Raw genomic sequence first — 25,463 nt, forward strand, 5'->3', positions numbered from 1 at the left:
AGACTAGAAAAATGAGAGATCAAAATTGACAGATTTCCCCATCCCAGACTGTGAGTGCCACCAATTTCAGAACTAATTTTAGGCTTTGAGCAGGAGTGGAAGAGAGAGCAGCACAAAGCCAATCAAGAAATGATATGGGGGAAGCCTCTTTCATTTCTGGATGAGTGGCTCTTTGCAAAGTCGTTGCCTTGCATCATGGCAGCGGGTGGGATGAGCTGATCTCCTGGGTGCCATCCAGCTCTGACATTTGCCACAGCCTACAATATGTCAAGCGCATGGCTTGCTTCCTCTTCCTCTCCTGAGCAACTTCAAGAGAGGAAGGGGAAGTGGGGGTGGTAGCCTCTGTGGAATTTCAACAACAGAGGGCAAGTGCCTGCTATCCCGTTTGTCATGGGCTAAGCCAGACATGGCCCAAAATTAGCCAAGGAGTTGGCAAGGTTGCACCAATGGAATATTTTATTTTCCAATGCAAAGAGCAATCACAGAGACTCGACTCACAGTGGGAGGGGAAAGGTTAAATCCTTGCTACACACATAAGCACACACAAGGGTCCCAATTGGGATCCTACACACACACACCTGCTTATTTACTTTTAAGTGCATGAATCAGTGGAAGGTGATTTTTCCCAGCCCGGGGGCGACATTCCTTTCAGAAAAACCTTCTAGGGGCTGTATGCAATGGATGCAACTCTTACCTTTGCTCAGTAGCCTACAGTTCCAGCCACACAATTCCAGCTACGCACAAACACTCCATTTTGACATTATCACATTTCAAGGGCACAATCCACCCAGGCAAAAACCTTCACAGCAGGACCAATAAGAGGTGTGGTTTGGAGAGAGGGGTGTGGCCTGGAAGAGTCCTGAGAGTCCCATAATGAGACCTAGAGCCCCCCCAAGCCCAGGGGCACTGGCTCTATGGGACCAAGCTGTCCCCCCCACCGCATATTTATTGGGAATGGGCTGGGCCCCCTCAATGTTGAGGGGACAGAAGCAGACAGGCATGGAGCCCAGCACAGCGCAACTTCAGTGGCCAGAAGAGGAGCCGCTGGCCATTGCAGACATGCTGGGCTGCGCTGGGCTCTGCACTCTGCATCCTCCCACCATTGCATGCCACACACGTCATGTGCATGTTGTTACATGCACAAGCTGTGCATCAGGCCCCTGGTGCCTCTACCTGAGCCAGAGTTTTCCTGCCCCTGGCACAGATGGTGTCTCATTTGGACCTCAAAATGATTGTCTTTATCTCAGATTGTCCCCTGAGGCATCGCACGCCTCTTCAGTCATGCACAGCTGGAGTTTATGAGCCAACTTCAAACTGCACCAATTTGACTCACATGGGCTTTGACCAGCATGTTCAGCAAAGCCAGGGCCGGATTTAGGTTTGATGAGGCCCTAAGCTACTGAAGGTAATGGGGCCCTTTATATGTCCAGCTGTCCTTTGTCAACAACAAGTTGTCACTGTTTTTTGTGTTGAATATATGCCATGCACCCAGTCCATGCAGAATGTAGGCACCCTATATATAGAAATGAGCAAACCAATGATATTTTAGGGAGCAGGCTAGCAGGCGGGGCCCATTACTTACATCATAGGAGCCTAAACAACACAAAACACTGTTGCTGTATGTAGGTTTTATTTTATTTGTTTTTTTAATCTTATATTTTGGAAATGTACATCCAGTTGTTTTTTTCCTTTAGTTTTTTTTTGGGGGGGGCAAGAGAGTGGGGCCCTAAGCTATAGTTTGTTTAGCTCATACGTAAATCTGGCACTGATAAAAGCTCAAGGAAGTTTCCGAAGTTTGTTCTCCAAACGTGCAAGCCAAAGATAACTCATCCTTTCCAACATTTTGCTTGGGACACTCCTATTTTTATACAGAGCATCACTGCCCTTTCCCATACCTTACACCTTGGTGAAGGCTCTTTTTATTCCTGCTGTACATCATATTCACTGACTCCCATAATAGTCTGCTCTCTTCTGATTCCCAAGCTGAAGGGCTGTTTGTTCTTTGGTTAGGGTTAAACGGGGTTGCGGAATCCCCAGTCCTGGGGCCCAAATTCAGCCCACCAGCCCACCGAGCAAAATCTTCTTTTAAAACCATCCAGGTTGGTGGCCATCACCACCTTCTGTGGGAGTGAGTTCCCTAGTTTAAATCTGCACTGTGTGAAGCTGTGCTTTCTTTCATCTATCCTGAATCGTCCAACATCCAGCTTCCTTGGATATGTTCTAGTAGTGGCGTGTGGTGAATTTGTTTGTATTAATATAACAGATAATGGCGTGCTGTCAAGGAAACCCGAAATTTGGGGATTCCTGCATATGCACGATTGTGTTGGGAAGTTGTCCTGCACACACACACCCCTGAAGAAGCACAAGATCAGATTGTGCTCACATATTTTGGCAGGCAGCATAGATCAAATGAGGGCAACTCCATCGGTGGAAATTGATGCCCTGTGTTGATGCTGTGGCAGGCTACCTTGGAGCTACAGCCCTGCTTCTGAGGTAATTTTAGGACAAAGCTAAGCTTCTCTTCGACCTGCAGGCACAGCGGTGTGAACCAGAATAAATATTTGATTGGGTCCAAACAGACCAAAATAGCACTGGTTCAGCCAACAACTTAAACTGTGTTTGCTTGTTTTAAAAGAGTAAATACAACTGTCTGAATATTTAGGATCTGTTTGCCCAGGGAGAATCCTGAAGAAAACAAGGGGGAAATGATGGCATTTAAGGAGAGCTGTTCTGAATCAGGACAAAAGTCCATGTAGTCCAACATGGTGCTGTTACAGTGGCCAACCAGATGCCCCAGAGAAGGGGTGTCCAATGTGTAGCCTTCGATGCCTTTTTTGGCACACCCACCCCACCGTGCTCTTGCTGCCTTCCTAAAGCTGGGTAAGCAAGGCACCATCAACCCCAGGTAGCAGGTTCAGGGATGTTGGGAATTGTAGTCTAACATCATATGGATGGCTTGCCCTGACGGTTCATCACTCATCAGGATACAGTGGTGTGACATGTTCCAACTTCTTGTTTGGACATTATAAGAACATGATGAGTCCTTCTGGATCAGGCCCATCTAATCCAGCATCCTGCTCTTGCAGTGGCCAACCAGATGCCCCAGTGGGAAGCCTGAAAGCTGGACTTTTTCCCCCATTGAATAAAAAATGCTGTAAATGGCTACATACAAATTCAATAAAACAGAGAATACAGCACAAAGCAATACACAGTATAACAACAGTAGTTCCAAAGCAGCTCAAAAAGCCAGCCACAATGTGTTGATTAAAACCTGAGAAAATAAAAGTTTTTTTAAACCACCTGCCCATATTGGTTCTCCCTTCTTTTCATGTGTAAGGGAATAAGAAAGTAAAGCTCTCCACCCAGCCTCGCAAACCTGTCTGTGGGAGAAACTATATGGATTGCAAGCAGAACTTGAATGCAACAGCTCTCTACCCACCTGTGACTTACCAGCAACTGATATTCAGAGGCATACTGCCTCCCACAGTGGAGGGAGGACATAGCCATCGCTAACACAGTTGGAGTTGTCCCTGAAGTGGGGAGGTATCTATTCCTCCAGAATTCCTGATTATTGGCAACAATAATCTGGGCCTCAGGACTACTGCAGAGCAGGAGATCTATGGAGATGCCAAACCAGGACGTTGGAATGGTCTTCTTGAGGAGCAGAGGGAGATGAAGCCACTAGGCTGAAAAAAGTTAGCTGCCCTAGCATTACAGCAAACCAGTGATGGGGAACTTGTGGTTCTCCAGATGTTGGCCTCCAAAGCTCATCAGCCCCAAGCACCAGGGCCAAATGGTCAGGGATGACGATGGGAGATGGAGTTCCACAAAGTGTGGAGAGCTACAGGATCCCTAAGCCAGCAGGAAACCCACACCAGTGTGACAGCAGCCAAGAGAGGCCAGCTGGATGCTGTCTGATGCGGGCCAGAAGAGAGCAGCAGTGCAGTGAAAGGTCAAGTTGCATAAGCAGCCGCCAATTATCCAAAGTGATGGAGGAAGGCAGGGTGTAATCAAAGGCAAGCAGGAGGTAAGTTCCCAAAGTAGCAGCTGACATTCAAGAAGGTCAAGTAGAGGCGGCCAAGGAGGGGCAAGGAGCAAGCACTCAGTTGCTCAGCCAGGCAACGTCCCTTCCAGCGAGACAAGAAGTTAGCATAAGAGCATAAGAAGTGCCTGCTGGATCAAGCCAAAAGCCCATCGAGTCCCGCACTCTGTTCTCGCAGTGGCCAGTCAGATGTCCTTGGGAAGCTAGTGAGCAGGACCTGAGCGCAACAGAACTACTTGTAAGCATATATAGTAAAAGCAGCATGAGAACTGTGCGTGTGCACATGGGATTCCATGGCCTGATAGACTGGACTACTGCAATGCACTCTACAATGGGCTGCACTTGAAGGTAAGAACCTAAGAGCCCAATGGAACAGGTCAAAGGCCCATCTGTTCCTGGAGTATAACTCCTACCATCCCAGACCACTGGCCATGCTGGCTGGGTGGTGACAGGTGTTAAGAACATAAAAACATATGAGCCTATTGGATCAGGCTAAAGAGCACCAAGAGCCTTCTGAACGTTTCCTCACTATGAGAAGTGAGGTTACGGGGAACCAGGCAGAGGACCTTCTCAGTAGTCGCACCCATCCTCTGGAATGCCCTCCCATCAGATGTCTATGAAATAAATATTTGACTTTTAGAAGACATCTGAAGGCAGCCCTGTTTAGGGAAGCTTTTAATGTTTGATGTTTTATCGTGTTTTTAGTATTCTGTTGGGAGTCACCCAGAGTGTCTGGGGCTACCCAGTCAGATGAGTGGCATACAAATAATAATAATTGTTATTATTAAATTATTGTAAAGGCACATTAAGTCCATCATCCTGCTCTCACAGTGGCCAACCAGAGGCCTGTGGGAAACCTCCAAGCAGAACCTGAGCAAAGGAACACTCTCCCTTCTAGTGGTTTCCAGTAATTGGTACAGTCATACCTCATGTTGTGTTCTGCTCGTTACGGACTTTCAGCTTACGAACGCGGAAAACCCAGAAGTGTTTACTTCCGGGTTTGCCACCTGTGCATGCACAGAAGCAATCTGCATGCTTCACGCCTGCGCAGAAGTGCTCAATCACGCCACGCACATGTGCAGAAGAGGCGCTTTAGTTGCGGACTTTTCAGGGTGCAAACGGCACCCCAAAACGGATTAGGTCCGCAACTAGAGGTACCACTGTATTCAGAAGCATTGCTGCCTCTAACTGTCAAGGCAGTGCAAAGCCATCTCCTCCATGAATCTGTCTAATCCTAAGTCATCTAAATTGGTGGCCATCTCTGCCTTGTGTGGTAAGGAGTTGTGGTTGAACAATATCCGGAGAGCATCAGGTTGCACAAGGTTGTCCTTGAAGTACATGGAACTAACCAGGTTAAGTCACTGAAACCTATGCTGGTGAAACAAACTGGTGATGTCAGAAGCAAAGGAACCTTCCCTGATTTAAACGCCAGAGCCCTGCAGAATACCATATGCCAAAGCATCCCCACATTCCCCATATTTGATTACAGGAAGCCATTTCCTCCAACATGTGATTTATCTGTAACTTGGTGTGTCTGCAGTTTGTGTTCCTCGGCAGTGGAGAAAGGGCTTGGGGGCAGGGGGCATGCTCAAGCAATCTGCTCCGTAAGCAACCCTTTTGCAATGCACCTGTTCTTTTACACCTGCGGCTTGGGTTCCGCAGCTTGGCTGCAGGGCAGGATAGGGGTCCAGGGATAAGATGTGCCACTCGCTAACATGCAAAACCCAAAAATAAGCACAGATGGATTAGACAGCTGTCAATGGAAACATTTCAACAGGAGGGGAGCAAGGACCGCACCAGAGCTCAGCAACACCAATCCTGTTCTGGATTAGGGCTCCAAGGACTGAAAAGCCTCCTTGCCTCTTTTGGAATAGTGACATCATCCCCTTTCTCGACCACTAACAGGGAAGAGTCATGCTTTCCAAGTAGCAGAGGCAATGAATATTAGCATCATGCTTCTCAGAACTTTGCATTGTGATTGAGGAAACACTAGAATGGAAAACCTTTAGCTGTCTGGGCAGCTACCCTCATGTGGTGAGCTAGTAGAACTACAACTTAGGACATCAAGCAGGCAAATAAAGCTTTCTCAGATTCTGGGCTGCCGTTCCCTCCAGAATGACATTTGGGCTTTCCAGGACATGAAAGAGGCTTCCTGTTTCACTTAACCTGAAGAGGAGAGGTCTTTTTGCCTTCGGTGCAGTCACTGCCACTTACTTAAAGCTCAGCCCTGACATACAGACCTGTACAAAGGAGGCTGCGGAAGAGACTTATCACAATTGCCCTGTCATTAAACTTTTGGTGCTGTCAGCCTCCTCTGGAGAAAAGATGTGGGAGCCAGCTGCATCACACCTGCCCCTCCTCTCCAAACTGTACAGTGGTACTTCGGGTTACATATGCTTCAGATTACAGACTCCGCTAACCCAAAAATAGTACCTCGGGTTAAGAACTTTGCTTCAGGATGAGAACAGAAATCATGTGGCGGCGGCGCGGCAGCAGCAAGAAGCCCCATTAGCTAAAGTGGTGATTCAGGTTAAGAACAGTTTCAGGTTAAGAACAGACCTCTGGAACGAATTAAGTACTTAACCCGAGGTACCACTGTATTTAAGCCAGGCTCCTTGGAGTGCAGCGAGCAAGACCAGTATCAGAAACTTTATTGTCGGTTAACTCTGGTTTTGCTTTGAATTTATGTACTTCAGTCTAGAATAGATTTTTGTTTTGCGATATTGAATTGATTCTGTGTTTTCTAAACTGCTGTTTTTTGTCATTTTTGAATTTACTGGCACGCTCTGTATTTTGTATATTTGTATTTCCAATGCCCTGCGTTTTGATGTTTGAATGTTTGCTGTAAGCTGCCTGGGGCAGAGCTTAGTGTAGAAGCAATTATTTGCTATCTGGGGAAATGGCCATGGAAGGGTGAGAGCAGGGTGCTGGTGTCTTGTGGATGCACCTACAAGCATGTATATAAGGCTCAGTTTGCACCAGACCAAACTTTTGAAGATCTCAGGCTGAAAAGGTTCACAGTGTGCATGTGCACACTCTAGCAGAATGTTTCTAAAGGCACCTCCAGGAAAGGCAAATAAACAGTGGCAATGGGTAGCATCCAACTACTCAGAGTAGACCCACTGAAATGAAATTGAAATTAACAGACATAAGTTAAGGGGCAGGCTGTAGCTTGGTGGCAGAGCATCTGCTTTGCATCCAGAAGATACCTGCTTCGATCCACAGAATATCCTACGACTAGAACAGACCCTTGTCTAAAACTCTAAGAGTAGGGGCAGTGCAGACAATACTGAGAGAGATGGGCCAGTGAGTCATGCCCATTAATTTCAGTAGGTTTACTTGGAGTAAGACCAACGTTGGATACAACTCAGTACTTTGAACAGGTGTCAGAAAGCAGGAGTAGCTGAAACAATTGCAAATATGAGAACACAAAACAGCCTCTTCTGTCTTGTCCCTGAAGGGCTTCATGCTTCACTTAGATTAGGAAAACAGGACTGTTTCCTGTTATCTTCCAGCACGTTCCTCCAGCAGCATTGGGGCATTTGAAATGCTTGGCATGTTCTTCACATTCCAACCAACAAAGCATTCTTCGGCAATGTCGGAAAGAGGGAAGGCTGCAGTCGCATCAGGTTCCACCCATGGGATGGAGCTGTCAGCGATTGTGGTGAGAGAATTTCTCCAGTTCCGTTCCTGTATCACTCCTTTTGTTTGCTCCCCATCTGATGCCCCGCTCTTCCTGGATTCCAGTTTGACTAGAGCAGTTTCTAAAATGGATTCTCAAATTCAAGCATGCCCCCTTTGCTGCAGTTTCATCATTCCCTTTCATCTGCATCTGTCTTGAGTCCAGAGCAGACATTCTGGAGGGGCTGGTTGGGAGTTGCAAGTGCTCAGGTCCAACCCTCCAATTCTAGTTTGCTTGCCCAGTCCGCTCCTATATAATGGGACACAAGGGGGCATGTCACTTGCTGGATCAATGTCTTAGCTTGCTTAGCCATGCACAGTACTGATTTAAGCATTAAAGATTTTGGAAGAAAATGAGTTTGAATTCCTTATCCTCCAGGGAGAGCTAAGACAGCACCATTGCAACCTTCCTGATTTTTCTGTGTACATGTGCACATCAGTAAACACATGAGAACTGATAAAACACTGTTTTATTGAAAAATCTTGCTGTGATTGTATGATGACCGCAACATTATTTGTGTGTGTGTGTTACTGGCCCACAAATATGGTCCTGTGTGTTGGCTGAAAAATATCTCCCCCTGAAAAACTTGATACAATATGTGTGAAGCTTCACCCCAATGTTGCTTAATCAATATGAAAAAAGGACAGGGGGAGTCCCAAATTTGAACAAATAAATAAAAGAAATATCAACAATATAATCCTAGGCAATTATCCTAGGCACCCCTAGAAGTGGGGAATGGGGGTGTTTCTAACTAACGTTTTTCAGGGTGGCAGGACAGAGGGCAGCTAATAACAATGGATGACATATTCCAGGAGTGAGGACCTGAGGGCTGCATTCAAATCTGGGCAAATGTCTGGGGGGCCACATGACAGTGGTGGGCAGGGCCAGATGCAGAAATGGGTGGACCAATGTACAGTATTTTCCCGTGTATAAGACTAGGTTTTTTCCCTAAAAGATAATGTCAAAAATTAAGGGGTGTCTTATACACAGATACATCTCCCCCCATTTTCTTAAATCTAAGACCCCAAAATAGGGAGAGTCTTATACATGGGGCATCTTATAGACGGAAAAATATGGTAATTTTGTTCAGTAGGCTAGTTTCCACACATGCTCATCCTGCTCCCTGTCTGCCCTCCATACAGACAAGCAAGGCATGTTCAAAGTTCATGGACACATTCCAGCCAGGCAAAAGCACTCAAGGAGGGTGCAAAATTGTTGAGTCTTCGGGACCAGAGAGACTCCTAGCTAGCACATTTGCAAAGATAAGCAGGGTCTGGTATGGTTTCAAATTGGATAGAGGATTGTTGAGATTCCTGCATTGCAGGGGGTTGGACCAGATAAGCCTTGGGATCCCCTCCAACTCTACGATTCTATGACTCCTGGAGGGCTGCATTCAGTTCCTGTGCCTGAGGTTCCCCTACCGCTGTCATATTTGGAAAACTCCCTGCTCCATGAGACATCACAGAACAAGTGAGCAACAGGAATTCCGTGGCAGGGCCTCACTATCTCTACCTGCACCCCATCCACTGTATTAACTGATGACTAATGATAAGATTTTCTTTATAGAGCAGGATGCTTTATAAATGGCTTTCTAGCACCAGCTAGTGGCAACATTAAGTGAAGACCAGTAAAATAATGATAATATTAATGAAGCAGCAGGATCCTGGCTCCCACACAACAAAGAACTCAAACTCAGGTTGCAGTTTCTACCTAACAAAAACAAAACAGAGGAACCAAAATTAGAACCATTTAAAACATTTTAGCCAGTTGCCCCAACCCAAGAGTGCATGTATGAGAAAGTAATGTGGGGGATTTCTAGATCTGAATAACGAATGACCTGAAGAATGACTTCTTCCTAAGGTTTAGTTGTTATCGCCTTTCCTAGTTTGAACCCACTGGTTTGGGTCCTACCCTCTGGAGCAGCAGAAAACAAGCTTGCTCCATCTTCCATGTGGCAGCCCTTTGGAAATTTGATTTTGGCTCTCATACCACCTTCTCAGTCTTCTCTTCTCCTTGTGATGTGATCTGCACTGCATAGCCCTTGGGTGCAGGGTCAGTTTGGTGCCACTGCCAGTGGAGGAATGGCTGCAGCTTAGGGTGCATTGCCTAGGGCAGGAGCAGTCAACCAGTGGCTCTGCATATGTTCCTGGACGCCAGATCCCATCATCCCTGATGACCTGCCACACCGGCTGGCACTAACAGGAGCTTTTCCTTTTTCAAAGTTACATTGCTATCTTGCCTTTCTTCTGAAGAGCTTAAAGTGCTGTCCATGGTTCTTTCCCCATCCCATTTAGCCTCACAACAACCCTGTGAGGTAGGTTAGGTTGAGAGGCAGTGGCTGGCCAAAGGTCACCCAGCAAGCTTCATGGATGAGTGGAGGATTTGAACCCTGGCCTCCCAGTGTAACCAGTATTGTAAGCACCACAGCAACAACCTGAGGACTTCACTCATCCTCAGTGAGGGTGAGCTTCTTCCGCAGTCACCAGAACCCCACATAGCCTCTAGTCTTCATTGAGGACTGGCTGCTTGCTCCCCACATCCCTGGAAGTCGCATAGCTCCCCACATCCCCGCCAAGTTGTCAATAAGGGGGAGATGCCTATCCACTCACTGAAGACCACAAGCCCCACATAGCGAGTGCCAGTGGCGTAGCGTGGGGGGTGCAGGGGGGGCCGGCCGCACCGGGCGCAACATCTGGGGGTTAGGGTTAGGGGGCGCAAATCCACGGGTTAGGGGGCGCAAATCCACGGGTTAGGGGGTGCAAATTACTTGCCTTGCCCCGGGTGCTGACAACCCACACTACGCCACTGGCGAGTGCTGTGCTTTGTCCCTATAACCCTACAGCCCCCTATTTCTCAATGACGACGAACTGCCTGTCTCCCACATGCCTCTAATCCTCAGTGAGGGCAAGCTTCAGGTCTGCTCACTGAGGACTGCAAGTCGCATAGCGGGTGCTCTATCTACGTTGCCTCTAGTCCTCATTGAGGATGGGCTGCTTGCTCCCCACGTCCCCGCCAAGTTGTCAATAAGGGGGAGATCTGCCTATCCACTCACTTAGGGCCGGATTTAGGTTTGATGAGCCCTAAGCTACTGAAGGTAATGGGGTCCCTTTATAGGTCCAGCTGTCCTTTGTCAACAACAAATTGTCACTGTTTTTTGTGTTGAATATATGCTATTTGGTAATTTATGGACCTAACAGGTATCTAAAGCCATTTGCACATAACGAAATATATATTTTATCAAAGTAATTGTTGAACTGAAATACAATTAAGAAGTATATTACTAGTGAAATTTTGGAGGGGGTCCCAAGAGAGCTATAGCTTGTTTAGCTTATACGTAAATCCGGCACTGCGTGACTCACTGAAGACTAAGAGCCCCGCATAGAGCGGATTCTGCTGTGTTTTGTCCCTGTAGCCCCACAGGACCCGTAGTCCTCCATGACGGCAACCTTCTTGCCTCCCACACACCCCTCTAGTCTTCAGCGAGGGCAGCCTTCTTGCCCGTTCATCATGCGCTACAACCCTACGGGGCCGCTAGTCCTCAGTGAGGACGGGCTGCTTGCCGGAGCCCCCTCGGAGCGAGAGCGCCTGAGCCCCACACATCGCCCTAGCCGCCAGGCTGCCTGCTGCGCTCCCATCCTAGAAGCCATCCCCCTCCAATCACCATCCCTCTAGACCTCAGTGAGGACGAGCTTCTCACCCGAGAGCCAGGAAGGCCGTTCCCCGCGCGAGCTCTTATTCCCTCGGGCGCAGCCGGCCGTTGAGTGGTCGCCTCGCGCGCCCTCCTCCCGCCCTCGCACGAGGCCCCCTCCCCTCCCCTCCCTCTCCCCCTCCCCTCCCGGCCTCTCCGCCGCCGCCGTCACTTCCGAGGCCGGAGACAAAATGGCGTCCGGAGGGGGCCGAGGGGCCGTGTGGGGCCTTTCGGGCTGAGCCGGGGGTCGGCTCTCGAGGAAGGAGGAGGAGGCCGCGGCCACGGCGGCGGGCAGCGCAGGTAAAGGCCGGCGAGGGGGGCGAGGGCAGGGTCAAGGCGGCAGCCACTTGCCCGCCGCTTCTTCCCCTCTCAGCGAAGGGGGCTCGGCGGGGTGGGGAAGGGGATTTCGCCCCAAGGGTGGTTGTGGGGTTTTTTTTGGGGGGGGGGGACGATGCACACACACACCCTCCTCGCCAGCGGCACCCTCTTCCCCCAAAGGAAGCGGAGTGGACATAGGATGGGCATGGGGTGGGATGCGGTGTAGGGGTGAGAGGTGTGAATTGGGGTGAGGTTATCCTAATTGGGGGAGGCACTCCCGCGCATGACCCAAAGTGGACTGGGGGGAGGGAGACGTGGATTGGGGGGGGCTGGAGGTGAGGCGTGTATTGATGGGGAGGGGTGTGGTGGAGTGGGGGGGGGAGTCTCGTTGCAGGGGTTGCCCCATTGGGAGTAAAACTGGGAGGGGGACACACAAACACACCGCTTCTGGGGAAACCTCCCACCCCCACCCCGCTTTAGCAAAAATAGAGGGGTGCAAGGGATTTGGGGTGGGGGTAGAGTAAGGATGAGGTGTTGATTCAGGGGTGTTGTTTTTTTCATATTGCAGGGTTTGTTTGTGGGGGGACTCCCCCCCCAAGCCCCCAAATGGATGGGGTTTTTCTTGAACAGTGTTAGGCGTGCTTTGATGGGTTGGTGAAATAGGGCTAAAGTGTTTGTGTGTGTGTGTTGTATTTTATCTCAGTTGAGGAAGTAGGTCTGTATGGGGGACCCCAGACCCCACCCCACACGTGTTGTAGTGTATAAGTAGAGTTCCATGTTTATGTGCATGTGTTGTGTTGTGTTTCACATAGGAGATAGGCGTGGGCCTGGAAAGGGGTCTTCTCCCTCCCTGCCTCCATGTCCGAATTGTGGTGGAATGATGAGATACGTACATGAATGAGTGTGTTGGTGAATATTTTGCTCCTAGTTAGAGGATGGGTAGGAGGACACCTCCGGAAAGGATTCCTGCCCCCTGCTAAAAGTGGAGGTGCAAAAATGGATAGTAAAGTTCTAATGGGAAGGAGCAGGGTTCTGGAAGTGGGACTCTGTCCCATGCTCACAACTGAGTTTGATGTATGGAGTTGAGTGGTTCTGAAAAGGACCCCCCAACACACACACCCAAAGCTTGGTTGTAGGAGGTTGCGTAAAAGTGTGTGCGTCTAATTGCCCCTTAGACAGGAGTTTGACTGAAGGAGGGATCCCCCGTCCTCACAGAAGTTAGGTTCTGGATTGGGGGTGCGACTTTAGCATGAATGGGAGTTGTGCTGAAAGCTAGGATGAAAAGATGTATCAATCCTTCCCATTGCATCCCAAAGTCAGAGTGAGTGCCTGGAAATAAAGCCACAAGGAATCTAGAGGTCCTGCTGTTGTACTCTGAATTTTGAGTCACTTGTATAGTGTCCGTAGAAGGAGAAGAGCCAGGAGATGTAATTGTAACAGTAATGAAGAAAAGCATACAATGAAAAAGGATGAAAATGAATATCTTTGAGGCATATATTTGCCTTCAGGCAGAGTTTCCTTATTCTTCCTTATCTCCACCCTGCTTCCACCCCCCACCCCCAAAGCTTGCTGCTCCCACTCACACAACATGCTACCTCCATAGATCTAAAGGGAAATGTGTCTGAATGCTGTTGGCTTCCGAAATTTGAAGCCAGTGCCCCTTAATTGGAACTAAGGGAAAGGACTAACTGGGGAAGTTGTTGTGGTTTTATGTTAGAAGAGGAGAGTCTGTGGTGAGTGATGGGGTAGCTGGAGTACAGGGCATGTTTAGCTAGAATATTTGCATTTTTTACACATGATGCTGATGGTGCTTGTAAAGTGCTCTTTCACTTAATTTTAGAGCATCAGTGAATCAAATGTGCATTTTAGCCAATGAGAGCGTTGAAACTGATACATTATTTCCCCCCCTTCAAATGAGATTTGCAAATACACTAAACAAAGCAACAGACTAAAATAGATAGTAAAAACAGTCATAAAGTCAAGGAGAATAAAAATACAAGATAAAAAAGCTAAAAAAAAAGAATGAATAGCAGTGCCTAATAACACAACTCCACTTCTTAACACAAGAGAAGTGCATTCAGGGATATGTGTGTGTTGTAATAGCCTTTTCATTTCAGTGCTCCCATCCTCTGAAACAAAGCAGAAGTTGGCCTGCTGTTATCACCTTATCTGCTTTGTGTACACACCCAAAGTTAGCTAATGTGAGATAGTCCTTTCAGCCACTCTCTGGTATTCAGAATCAAGATGCATAAAAAATCATCCAACCTGTTTGGTGCATCTCTGATACTCCTTGAGTTTCTGAAGTCAAGGGGCGGTAATTATTACTTAACACAGAATATAGGAGTAAGATCTTGTTTTATTGTATCAGTATTATACTGCAAATGCTAGGCCATACTATGCAGTAGCCTCCTGTGGGGCATTAGTCTCTTGTGGGGAAACCACCTCCCTTCAATAGCACATTGTGGTACTGGACAACCATAGTGGTTGATGGGAAAGAATGTGGCATTCTTGAGATGTCACCCCTAAAGATGGTACCTGCAGGATAAAGGACTAAACATGCAGAAGACAGAATCAGGATTCAATGTAGCCTTATCAGATTTGATAACTGGGTCACAACTAATAAAATGAATTTCAGTAGGGACAAATGTCAGGTTTTGCACTTAGACAGGAAGAACCAGATGCACAGATATAAGATGGAGTACACTTGCATTGCCAGTAGTACATATGAAAAGGAACATGGGGTCTTAGTAGACCACAAGCTTGCAACAGTGGAATGCTGCAGCGGTGGGGAAAAGCCATTGCTATTCTAAGCTGCATCAGCAGAACTATAGTATCCAGGTCAAGGGAAGTCATAGTCCCGCTCTATTCTGCCTAGGTCAGACCACACCCTTAGTACTGTTTCCAGTTCTGGGCACCACAATTTAAGAAGGATATCGACAAGCTGGAACATGTGCAGAGGAGGGCGACCAAGATGATCAAGGGTCTGGAACCGAAGCCTTAGGAGGAATGGTTGAGGGAGTTGTGTGTGTTTAGTCTGGAAAAGAGGAAACTGAGAGGAGATAGGATAGCTATCTTCAGTTATCTCAAGGGCTGTCCCATGGTGACCAGAAAGAAGATTCCAACTAAACATCATGAAGACCTTTCTGACAGTGAAAGCTGTTTGGCAGCGGAACAGACTCTCTTGGGAGGTTGTGGACTCTCCTTCCTTAGAGGTTTTTTAACAGAGGATGCTTTAGTGCTTTAGTTGAGATTCCTGCACTGTAGGGGGTTGGACTAGATAATCATTGGGGTCCCTTCCAACTGTACCATTCTATGATTCTATACCATGCAGGTGGTTGGCACCTACAGAGAGAAGTCTTGTTATACGTCTGGTAGAAGTTGTAGGGCGGCTGCATACTTTATTATTGGGATTTGTGTGTTAAGACAGGAAACTGAGATACATGGTAGTGGTTGTGTAGTGTTCCATTTTTCTTTTCCCTATGAATGTCAGTCTTTTCTTCCCTGCCTGCTCAGTATAGCTAGCAGATTGGAATGTTTTCAGATGTGGGCTTCTTTCACTCGAAAGTACACAGGGAAATGTGTGAAATGCTCAACGCTGACATTCAAAACAGAGCAATCTAGAGTAGGGATGGGGAACCTACAGCTGTCCAGACATTGTTGGACTTTATCAGCCCCAGACAGTGAGGCCAGTGATTAGGGATGATTGTAATTGTGGTCCAACAACATCCAGAGAGCTGCAGTTTCCCAATCTCTTATCTTGTGGTATTGCAATTAATGTAAATCAGACAATGCTAATTTTGCATTGTTCAGTTGTTTCGTATTACACCCACCATATAGCTGTACTGGCTGGGAATGATGGGAATTGTAGTCCAAAATATCTGGAGGACACTAGGTTGGGGAAGGATGAGTTGCTGCCTTGCATTTGAAAGTGTATTTTAAGTGTAATGAAGCATCCTTGGTCGTTTTACAACAGTTCATCACATTGTTGAGGTGATTTGTATGTTCTGTCAGTTTCTGTTTGTTCCCACGTATTACTTTCTCTACAGGGCGTATGCAAAATTCAGCTATATCTGATTACAGCAGGGAGGTGATTGGGGATGTTAGCACTGAAATGCTGGCTTAATGCAGCTTATTTCTTTCTGTGCACATTTAAAAACTATTACCTCAATGTCAGCGAGACCACTTGTACTCTTTGTACATCTATAAGAGTTAGAACATCTTGTTCAAATGTGAGTGATTAAAAGTTAAGCCACGCCTTCAAATTCTTGACAGCATTTGGGAGAAACTAGCATCTTATTTCAATTTTTAATGGCTTGATTTGTGGAGTATTTTATGGAGCTACAAAATTAAGAGTGAATGGGTCTTAATGTATCAAACTGTAATGTACACTGTGTGTCAAGGTCAGAATATTTGTCCATCTAGGCTACTTAGTAGGGTTGACTGGCAGCAGCTCTTTAGTCTCAGATAGAGGAGAGGCTTTCAGGCCACTTGCTCCCCGATTCTTTTAGCTATAGAGATGCTGGAGGTTGAACCTGACCTTCTCTTTCTTTTTTGTTAAATGCACAGTATGGTAAGGCACCACTTGTTAAATTCTTATCTGTATTCATTCTGCCTTAATTTCTCAGAATGTGAGTCTGCTTTTAACTATGAACTGTTCTGTCCCCCGCCTCAGCCCCCTGGCCGCCCCACCAAATCACAGGATGCATGAGTTTGAGTAGAATACCTGTGCTCTAGGAGCAATAATTGCTGTGACTATTTTGCAGCAATATAGCAATGTGACGCAGGTGGCGCTGTGGGTTAAACCACAGAGCCTAGGACTTGCCGATCAGAAGGTCGGCGGTTCGAATCCCTGCGACGGGGTGAGCTCCCGTTGTTTGGTCCCTGCTCCTGCCAACCTAGCAGTTCGAAAGCACGTCAAAGTGCAAGTAGATAAATAGGTACCGCTCCGGTGGGAAGGTAAACGGCATTTCCTTGTGCTGCTCTGGTTCGCCAGAAGCGGCTTAGTCATGCTGGCCACATGACCTGGAAGCTGTACGCCGGCTCCCTCGGCCAATAAAGCGAGATGAGCGCCACAACCCCAGAGTTGGTCACGACTGGACCTAACGGTCAGGGGTCCTCTTTACCCTTTTACCCCTTTGCAGCAATAATGAAACACGCTTTCTAGAGTAGAGGTGCACCATGTTCTGCAAGTTCTAGGGTGGTATCCACACTTCCCCATAAGCTGAATAGGAGTAGCTGACATCATTTTCAAATACTGTAATGTCATTTAAATAGGGTGGACACCCCATGTTAAAGATGGTGAGTTGTCTCTAATGTTCTTACTTTGAATTCATTGCCTTCAAATATGAGAAGGCAAGACTCCTTGAGGGGACTTGCAATGTAGCTTTTACATACATCAATATTTAAAAATAATAATATGAAAATTCCTTTAAAATATCAGCTTGATTTTCTTATTTCTTATAGAGCAGGGCTGAAGAATTTCTGGCCCTCCAGATGTTCCTAGACTATAATTCCCATCACCCTGTTGATAACACACCCCTGACCTTGCTGGCTCGGGATGATGGGAAGTGGAGCCCAAAAACATTTGACGAGCCACAGGCTTCCATCTCTACTGTAGGTTCTCCTTAGGTGAAGTAGTGAATCCACCAAATCTCAGCTTCAGTTTCCCATGCCCCTCCCCAGTCTGCAGACCAACTTTATCAGGTTGTTGTGATGCAAGGATGCAAGTAAAGTGCTTAGAGCACTTGAAAGTGCTACATAAATGCTAATTATTACTATAACATTTTGAAACATAGCTAGGAAGTTATGCAGCTTAGGTACCTTTACAGTTATTTATATCTTTTTTAAAAAAATGTTGGGTGAAAAATTGTAGTTTTCTAGATTGCTGCTATCCTCCTAACTTGAAGAGGATCAGCTTCAAATCACTTATAAACCTGAAGGTAGGCACATATGACAACTGTCTGTTTTTCTTTTTAGGGTTCATGTAATCACAGGAGTTACTTTGTTGTATGTATCTTTTCAGAAGGCAACAGGATTTCAGAATGAATCAGGTGAGTTTAAATGCAAGACTTTCTCAAAAATATAATTGCTCAGATGTTAGCATACATATCTACACTTACTTTCTTCTGGTAAAAATAGTAACCCCAACCGAAATCCAAAATGTAAATCTTCATTATTGCAATGCTAAACATCCTGCTCTCTCCTTCTCTCTCCCTCTTTCTGGTTGTGAAGTTGTGAAGTTCCATTATGTGAAAATTGATTTGTGTTCAGTTAACTAGATTGTAGAATAATTTCACTGGCCCCTTCTTCAAGAGCACTCTTCTCTAAGAAAGCTTTAGTTATTTTGCATGAATAATACTTATATTTAAGCCATTTTTAAAAATCAGAAACTTGAGTTCACTCTTTGTCCCTCCTCCCTTCAATCTTAGCTCCATAATTAATATAATTTACCCCCCAAAAGAGAGAGATATTAAGCAAAGATCTTTGCATGCCATCAACATGAAACCCTGGAACTGATTAAATGGTCCTCTAGCTACGTATTTTTGCATGTTTGAGAGTGTGGTCTTTTATGCTAGCCTTCTTCAGTCTGGTGCTCTCTTGTGTTGTTGGATTCACAGGAAGACCCACACCTAAATATCTAAAATGCCTACTTTCTTTTGAGATGAGCTTATTAGTAAAAAGAGAGGGTGTCCTCGTATCACAACCAGTCCCTTTTACCCAGCCCCCAGGTCATTGGTCCTTCATAGTCTGGCCCATCTCCCTTCCAGGTTGCACTTTGGAGAAAGGGAAAATTCCAGTTGTGTCTGCACCCAAACTACAATCTTAATACCTATAGAGAATTTGGTGGCACTTTCCCTTAGAGAGAGTTTTTGTCGCTGTTTCTATTTGCGTTGTATTTGTCATGTTGAATCTTTGTGATGTTCCTATCCTTCTCACTCTGCCAATGGCATTTTGTGAACTTAAATTAATAAGAGCATCGTTAGCATCAGCATCATTATTAAATAAAATCATTGGAAGCTATATGTTGCACCCTTTTCCTCCTGTGCCAGAGCATGCATCTACTTAAAAAGCAAAGCCAGGGTGACGTGGGATCTGAAAAGCTATTACTTTCCCACTTCCTCTCCCATTCCGTTGCAGACAGGTGCTGCTGCTGTATTGTTGTTGAAAAGGAACAAGCCTGGGTGATAGGGCACAGCTAAAATGTTGTCGCAGGATACTCAGTGTGGTAGGATTGCCACACAGGAATCCTCCTAGTAGCCATTCTGCTGTGATTTGGACTCTTTCTTCTCATAAGTTGCCCCCACCCCACGCCAGCTATGTACTCCACTAGTGGTGGTACTGGTGCAACAAAAGTTGGCAGAAGGACATTGGCAGACTTCACATGTGGATATTGACATTGGCCTACAGTCGGTGCAGTCTTTTTATACCTGTGTGACCTTGATTAAACATGTTTCCTTCTCCCCCTTTGAATTGAAATGGGGGGTTGACTATGATAGTGGACAGATGATGTGGATCTATTTATTTATGTGGATATTACTGGTGTATGTTTATAACCTATCTCTCCTGCCCTTCCTCCAAGGAGAAAACAGCAATCCCCTGCATGTTTTATCTTCATAGCAACTCTGCTTTGGAGCCAGTACTGGCAGCTCCCACAAGGCAGAACTGATTTACAGGGAAGGCCATAGCTTTGCAGGTGAAAGGTCCCTGGTTCAATTCCCAGCATCTCCTAAGTAGGCATGAAAAGAACCTCTGCCTGAGATGGGGAACTGCTGCCAGTCAGTGTAGTGATAAAGGGAACTGCTGATTTTGTCAACCTGGTGCCCTCCAGATGTTTTGGACTACAATACGTTCCAGCAAGCATGGCTGCTGATCTGGTCCAAAACAATGATATCCAACAGTAGTCATGGCAAAGGCTCTATTGGATTTGAAATTGTTTTTATATGTGCAATTGTTTTAACTGTTTTTATAATGTAAGTTGTTACTGTATTTTGAAATTGCTTTGAGATGCTTCATAGGAAGAGATTCATAAATGAAATCATCACCATCATCTGGGGTGCCCTGAGTTTTTGAAGACAATAATGAGCTAAACTGACCAGTGGTGAGACTTCCAATGAAACTTTTTTTTAAGAAAAAGGGAGGTTACATCCGCCAGTAAGAGCACAAGCTGTAGAGGAGAACGATTAATAGAATTTTGGGGCCATAATTACCAACGTGAAGAGACACGGGTGGCACTGTGGTCTAAACCACTGAGCCTAGGGCTTGCCGATCGGAAGGTCGGCGGTTCGAATCCCCGTGACGGTGTGAGCTCCCATTGCTTGGTCCCAGCTCCTGCCAACCTAGCAGTTTGAAAGCATGTCAAAGTGCAAGTAGATAAATAGGTACCACTCCGGTGGGAAGGTAAACAGCGTTTCTATGTGCTGCTCTGGTTTCGCCAGAAGCGGCTTAGTCATGCTGGCCACATGACCCAGAAAAACTGTCTGTGGACAAACGTCAGCTCCCTTGGCCAGTACAGCAAGATGAGCGCCACAACCCCAGAGTCGTTTGTGACTGGACTTAACTGTCAGGGGTCCTTTACCTTTTTTAAAAATTATCAACATGATGCATAAGTTGACATCTCTGCTTGAAGGTAAAATGTCAGCTGATTACTGGGGAAAGCATGTTAAGATGACATCTAATGACCTCACCATGTTAAAGTTTATTCCCCATGTAGGGTGGTTCTTTTTAGTTGAAAAAGTCTCCTTCGTGGTCACTAGTTGCTATATTGAAAGCTAAGAGTTTGAATTTGAAGTTAACATGTTGTAAAGCAGTTGGAAGGGTGCAATGCCTCTCGAATGACTGGCCATAAATCTCACCTGAAAGGTCCTAGTCTGGTTATTTCAAATAAGCATGCAGCTCCTCACCCATGCAACTGTTGTATTTGTGTATAATACATACATACAACAACCCTTCTGTCAGCAAGCAAAAATCAATGGGAGGGTTTTAAAAGTTGCAAAATACCAACAATAAAAGCACTCACAAATTTCTCAAAATAAAAACCAACTAGGTCATGGCCTTACCTAAGGTGGGTCGCAAGAGCAATGCTACATGATAGAAACATATGTTAACAATTGATAAATGGGTCCTGGAATGTTTGTTTGGGTTAAAGGTGGGTGCTGAGTCTGAAAAAGAAGACTGCTGAGCTCAGTGATTGTGCCGAAGTCCCCCAAGGTTGTTGTCTGGCTGTCAAAATGACATCAGATTTTATGCCAGGCAAACTTTCCTGGGGAGGGTGTTCTACTTGCATCAACAACTGAGAAGACTGTTCTTGAATTCAGAAGTTGGGGTGTACTGAACAAAGGTCTTTGGATAACACATGTACCAATAGGGCAGGCTCATATGGCGGCAGTAGGATTTCAAAGGTTAGAACTAGCACTTAAAATTGGGTTCAGGGCCAGCAGCCCACATACTTGTTGAAGAAATGCCAAGATGGCTGAACTCTGCTAGTATAGAACACAGCTGCTAGGCTGATAACTAGTTTTCCTGAGCAGTCTTCAAAGGCAGGCCCACCTACTACATGTTTCAGCTGCACAATCTGGAGGTTTACCACGGCCAGGCTATCTTTGTCCAGGAGGTGTCACTGTTGGTGTGCCATTCTTAGCTGGAGGAAGCCACTTTGTGCCTCAGTGTAGTTAATGGTCAGGGGTGATGGGGGTTGCAGTTCATTGATATCTGGAGAGCCAATGGTTACCGTTCTGTGCTCTAAGTAAATAAATATCTGCTTGCTGCAAACTTTAATAGCGGGTCTTTATGCACAGATTTATGTAGATATACCGACTTGTAGTGAAGGGCATCTTGTTTCATACCCCTAGTATTCAGAGGATAGTTGTGTGTTTCATATGCTCCTCTCTCCCACATGCCAGTATTACATAGATCTTTTCCAGGTGAGATAAATAATTAGAAAGAACTGTTGAAATTAAATAGGTCAGGTCTTGAGCACTGCTTGGGTGAGTGATCACTTGGAGTCGTAATTCAGCTTCTCTGAACTCTTGAGCAAAAGCCACAGATGTAACATGCATTTCCACTTAGCTATTCTTTATATCAGTAAACCCTTTAGTTCTCTTCTAAGAAGGAATCAACATTTTAAAATAGTTACGTTTTGTGCAGATTTTTTATTTGTGACTTGTGAACTCCATTAAAATTACCTGCTTTTGAGTACATCTCTCTGTGAAGAATACGGAATGTGTTTGCCAGCCAGATGTTCTTAGACTCTGACCTCCATGAGCAGGGTTCGAAATTAGTAGGGCACCAGGCGCATTTTGCACCTAAAGATTCTCCATTTGCAAGCACCTCAACAAGTCTGGGTGCCATTTTTTGCACCTGGCTGACACTCAAGGATTACTGAAATGTGTGTGCTTTGAAGCCTCGAAGTATATGTTAAGGATAGACAATATATCAAGGAGTTCAACAATTAAGAGTAGAGTGTTTTGAAAACTGAAGTTTGGTACCAATATTTTTATTGTAAACACCAAATTAAACATGCATCAACATTTTCTGCTAAAAATGTGCTATTAACAATGTGTCACTTATGTGGATTGCATATTAATTCATGCTTATCAAAATAATAAAAAGTGTTGCCGACCCCCCCAGCCCAAGTGGCAAGTAGACATTCTGTTTTGGTGCCCACAACCCAGGTCGCAGAAGCCATTTGGCTCCTAGCTTTTCTACCCCAGTTTCTAACACTGCTCATGAGCCTTAGCTAGCATAACTGATGGCCAGGGATGATGAAAGTTTTAGTCCAGGCACATCTGGAGAGCCCCAGGTTGCCTACCTCTACTCTTTGGCTCCACTGAACCCACATTTTGTAAACTGAATGTAGGCTATTGCTGAGAACGATTCTGGCAGATTTTTATTTATTTTTTAATCTTCATGCTTTTCCAAATGAGCAGGGTGCCACAAATACTGGATTACTAGCCAGTATTACTAGCCACTGGATTACTAGTCTTTGTGCTTTGTGGAGGAAACATTTCAAGGTGTGATGAAAAAGATCCAAACTTTGCTGCTTAGAACAGTCTTAAGATGGAGAGCAGGAGGGGTCAATGCACACTTATAGTGCAATCCTTGCATATTTGCTCAGATGGGTTCCTCTGTGTACCAGAAGGGCTTATACCTTGATGAACGTACAAAGGATTGAAATCCAGTCATGTTAGACTGAGCTAGGTGCAAGCACGTTTCAAGCAGTACTATGGGTTACTAGGACAAGAGAAAGATGGATGTCCTTGCCTTGAAAACTAAACACCAGTGGTAACTTGGATCTGCCTCCCCCACTGCTCAGAATACATGGGACTCTTTGCAGGGTAGAGGGTGGGGTGAGGAACAATTATTTTGCTTTACTTTGCTTCATAAGAAAAGTTCCAGAATGAAGCATGTTGATGAGTTGAAGGCGTTGGGACACTGATAGAATTGCTGGAGCCCTGGTACGACTCCCGATGACCCCTTCCAGTAACATCTGCATCGTTCTGTTCTATACTTCGGGTTACAGACGCTTCAGGTTGCGCGTTTTTGGGTTATGGATGCGCCGAAACCCAGAAGTACCAGAATTGGTTACTTCTGGGTTTTGGCACATGCGCAGAAGCACTAAATTGTGCTTTGAGCATGCGCAGAAATGCCGAATCGCAACCCGTGCATGCGCAGACGTGTCACTGCAGGTTGCGAATGTGCCTCCTGCACGGATCACATTTGAAACCTGAGCATCCACTGTATTAGCTACTGCCACAGAAGAGTCATCAAGGCCTCTTGTAGGCATAACAGTAGTGTTGCCACAATTCCAAGAGCTGTCATTCTCCCCTTGGAGAGGGAGAATACCTTCATGGCAGAGCATGTGTTTTGCATGCAGAAGGGTCCGGGTTCAATGTCTGTCATCTTCAGTCTAAAGGATCAGGTAGCAGGTGATGGGGAAGACTTTCTACCTGAGACCCTGGAGAGATACAGCCACTCACAATAGAAAACACTGCACTGGGTATAAGGCAGGTTTCCACATTCTGTTGCCCACAGGGGGAAGCTGTTTAGTATCTGAAGTATTAGTTGTTAAACTTATGGCATACTTGGTCTTTCTTTCTTTCTTTCTTTCTTTCTTTCTTTCTTTCTTTCTTTCTTTCATCTCTGTATTTTATAGCTATTTCTTGCTTACTGAAGTGAATTTCACCACTTGCTTCTACATAGGATGCAAATGCACCCGCCACCCTCAAGTGTAGTCCTTGTGGGATTTCTGATATACACCATGCTTGGAAGTGGTATTAAGAGACAAACTGATATTTACAGCTTAATCCTGGCCAAGCAACATGGAAGCAAATGGGTTTTGCATATATGGTCTTCCACAGTAACGTTTGATCTGTTATTTATAAGTATTAATGTGGTTTTATTAACCACAGTGAAGCTTGTTTTACTTAAACTATGAAGCCCCGGGTTCATGCATTCCACCCCACTTCTCCATCACTTCTCTGAGTTAGATAATTTCACTTCTGGACTAGATGAACCACAGCTGCTTATGTGCAAGCCCAAGAAACTGCTTAATCTTATTTGTGGTTTGTCTGAAACAAGCTTGCTTCAAACAGTTTTATTTAATCAAACCATAGTTAGTATTAAGTGCAGTTTAGGGTTCAGATGTTACTCTCTTCTGTGTTTAAATGGAATGAATGCTCATTTCTCACAACCGTATTGGAAGACTTTGAGGAGAGTACATAATCCTCAGGCTTATTGAAGCTAGCTTTCATCACACCAAACTATTGTTTAGTGCAGGGTTCACCAGGCTTTTGGGGCCAGTGGGCTCATCAGGAATATTGAGAATGTTGTGAGCACCAGTCCCAAAGTGACCGTCAAGGGGGCATGGCCAATCACAAAGTAGCTGCCATGGGGACATGTCTTAACACAAAATAGATATTTGCTGAGATATTTTATGGATGTGCATACTGTGATGTTCACACACAGCCTATATCTTTGCTTTATTTTACTATACCTTGGTTTGTTGCTTCTGTAATAACTAGAGTAGAAGCTGAGTGAAGCATATATCTTTGAAAGGAAGGTAGCTATATTTGCTATTAAAATAAGTGCTCTGAAAGTAATTTCCTTCACATACCTGTGCCTAGCCTTGTATTCCCTTTTGAACAGCAGTGCTTCAGAGGAATAAGAAAAAGAATTATTCATTGGCAGTGACGCTGATCTTTAGATATACATGCTGGGTGCACAGATAATATCTGCTTAATTTGGTGGGGCATATCAGTACACAATTGGCTCCCAAAGTCAAGAGCCATCCCACAATACTTGGGGGCAAAGGGGAAGAATATATTCAAATACAGGTAGAGATGCTTAGGCCAGCTGTCTGTAGTAGGTGAGGAACATGGTTTTTAGGGAAAGTTGTGATCCATCACCTAGAATAAAGCCCAGATGTAGACCATCGTAATCTGCTTTGCAGACTCCTTATAAGAAATGGCATTAAGAACCATACAACAAGCAGAACCATATTGGAGACATCCCACCTTCCTTGTTTGTTCTTGCATATTGTGTGTCTGAAAATGAAAGCTGCATTTCTGTTTAGTATGTCTAGTAGCTAGTGATAGCCCTACCCTCTCAAAGTTTAAAAAGTCTCGTATCCTGCTGGCCGTCACAGCATCTGGTGGATCACTGAGTAGATTATGCATTGCATGAAGGATTTGCAGTGTTTCTCTTAATATCATCGTTTTCAAATGTGCTTGGTAAAC

The 25,463-nt window shown here is 45.5% G+C and overlaps 1 protein-coding gene and 1 long non-coding RNA gene across 3 annotated transcripts in view; one reads left to right on the forward strand and one right to left on the reverse strand.

Moving 5' to 3' along the window:
- Positions 1 to 438: 438 nt before the first annotated feature.
- LOC310769586 lies at positions 439 to 11,538 on the reverse strand. Of its 2 annotated transcripts, none has more exons than XR_014551707.1 (2): positions 11,422 to 11,538; positions 439 to 3,617 (listed from the first exon to the last, which is right to left on the reverse strand). It is a non-coding gene; the product is annotated as an uncharacterized lncRNA (long non-coding RNA). The 2 variants fall into 2 exon arrangements; XR_014551708.1 differs by lacking the exon at positions 439 to 3,617 and adding an exon at positions 7,363 to 7,973.
- A 23-nt stretch (positions 11,539 to 11,561) lies between these two features.
- PRDM2 (PR/SET domain 2) overlaps positions 11,562 to 25,463 on the forward strand; it is a 48,338-nt gene continuing 34,436 nt past the window's right edge. Inside the window, exons 1-2 of the mRNA XM_083628402.1 lie at positions 11,562 to 11,712; positions 17,707 to 17,780. Coding sequence (XP_083484528.1) covers positions 17,739 to 17,780 — 42 coding nt within the window. The 5' untranslated portion in view covers positions 11,562 to 11,712; positions 17,707 to 17,738. The remainder of the gene's footprint in view (positions 11,713 to 17,706; positions 17,781 to 25,463) is intronic.

Source organism: Podarcis filfolensis (genome assembly GCF_964270895.1).
Source record: "Podarcis filfolensis genome assembly, chromosome: 8".
Taxonomy (NCBI): Eukaryota; Metazoa; Chordata; class Lepidosauria; order Squamata; family Lacertidae; genus Podarcis; species Podarcis filfolensis.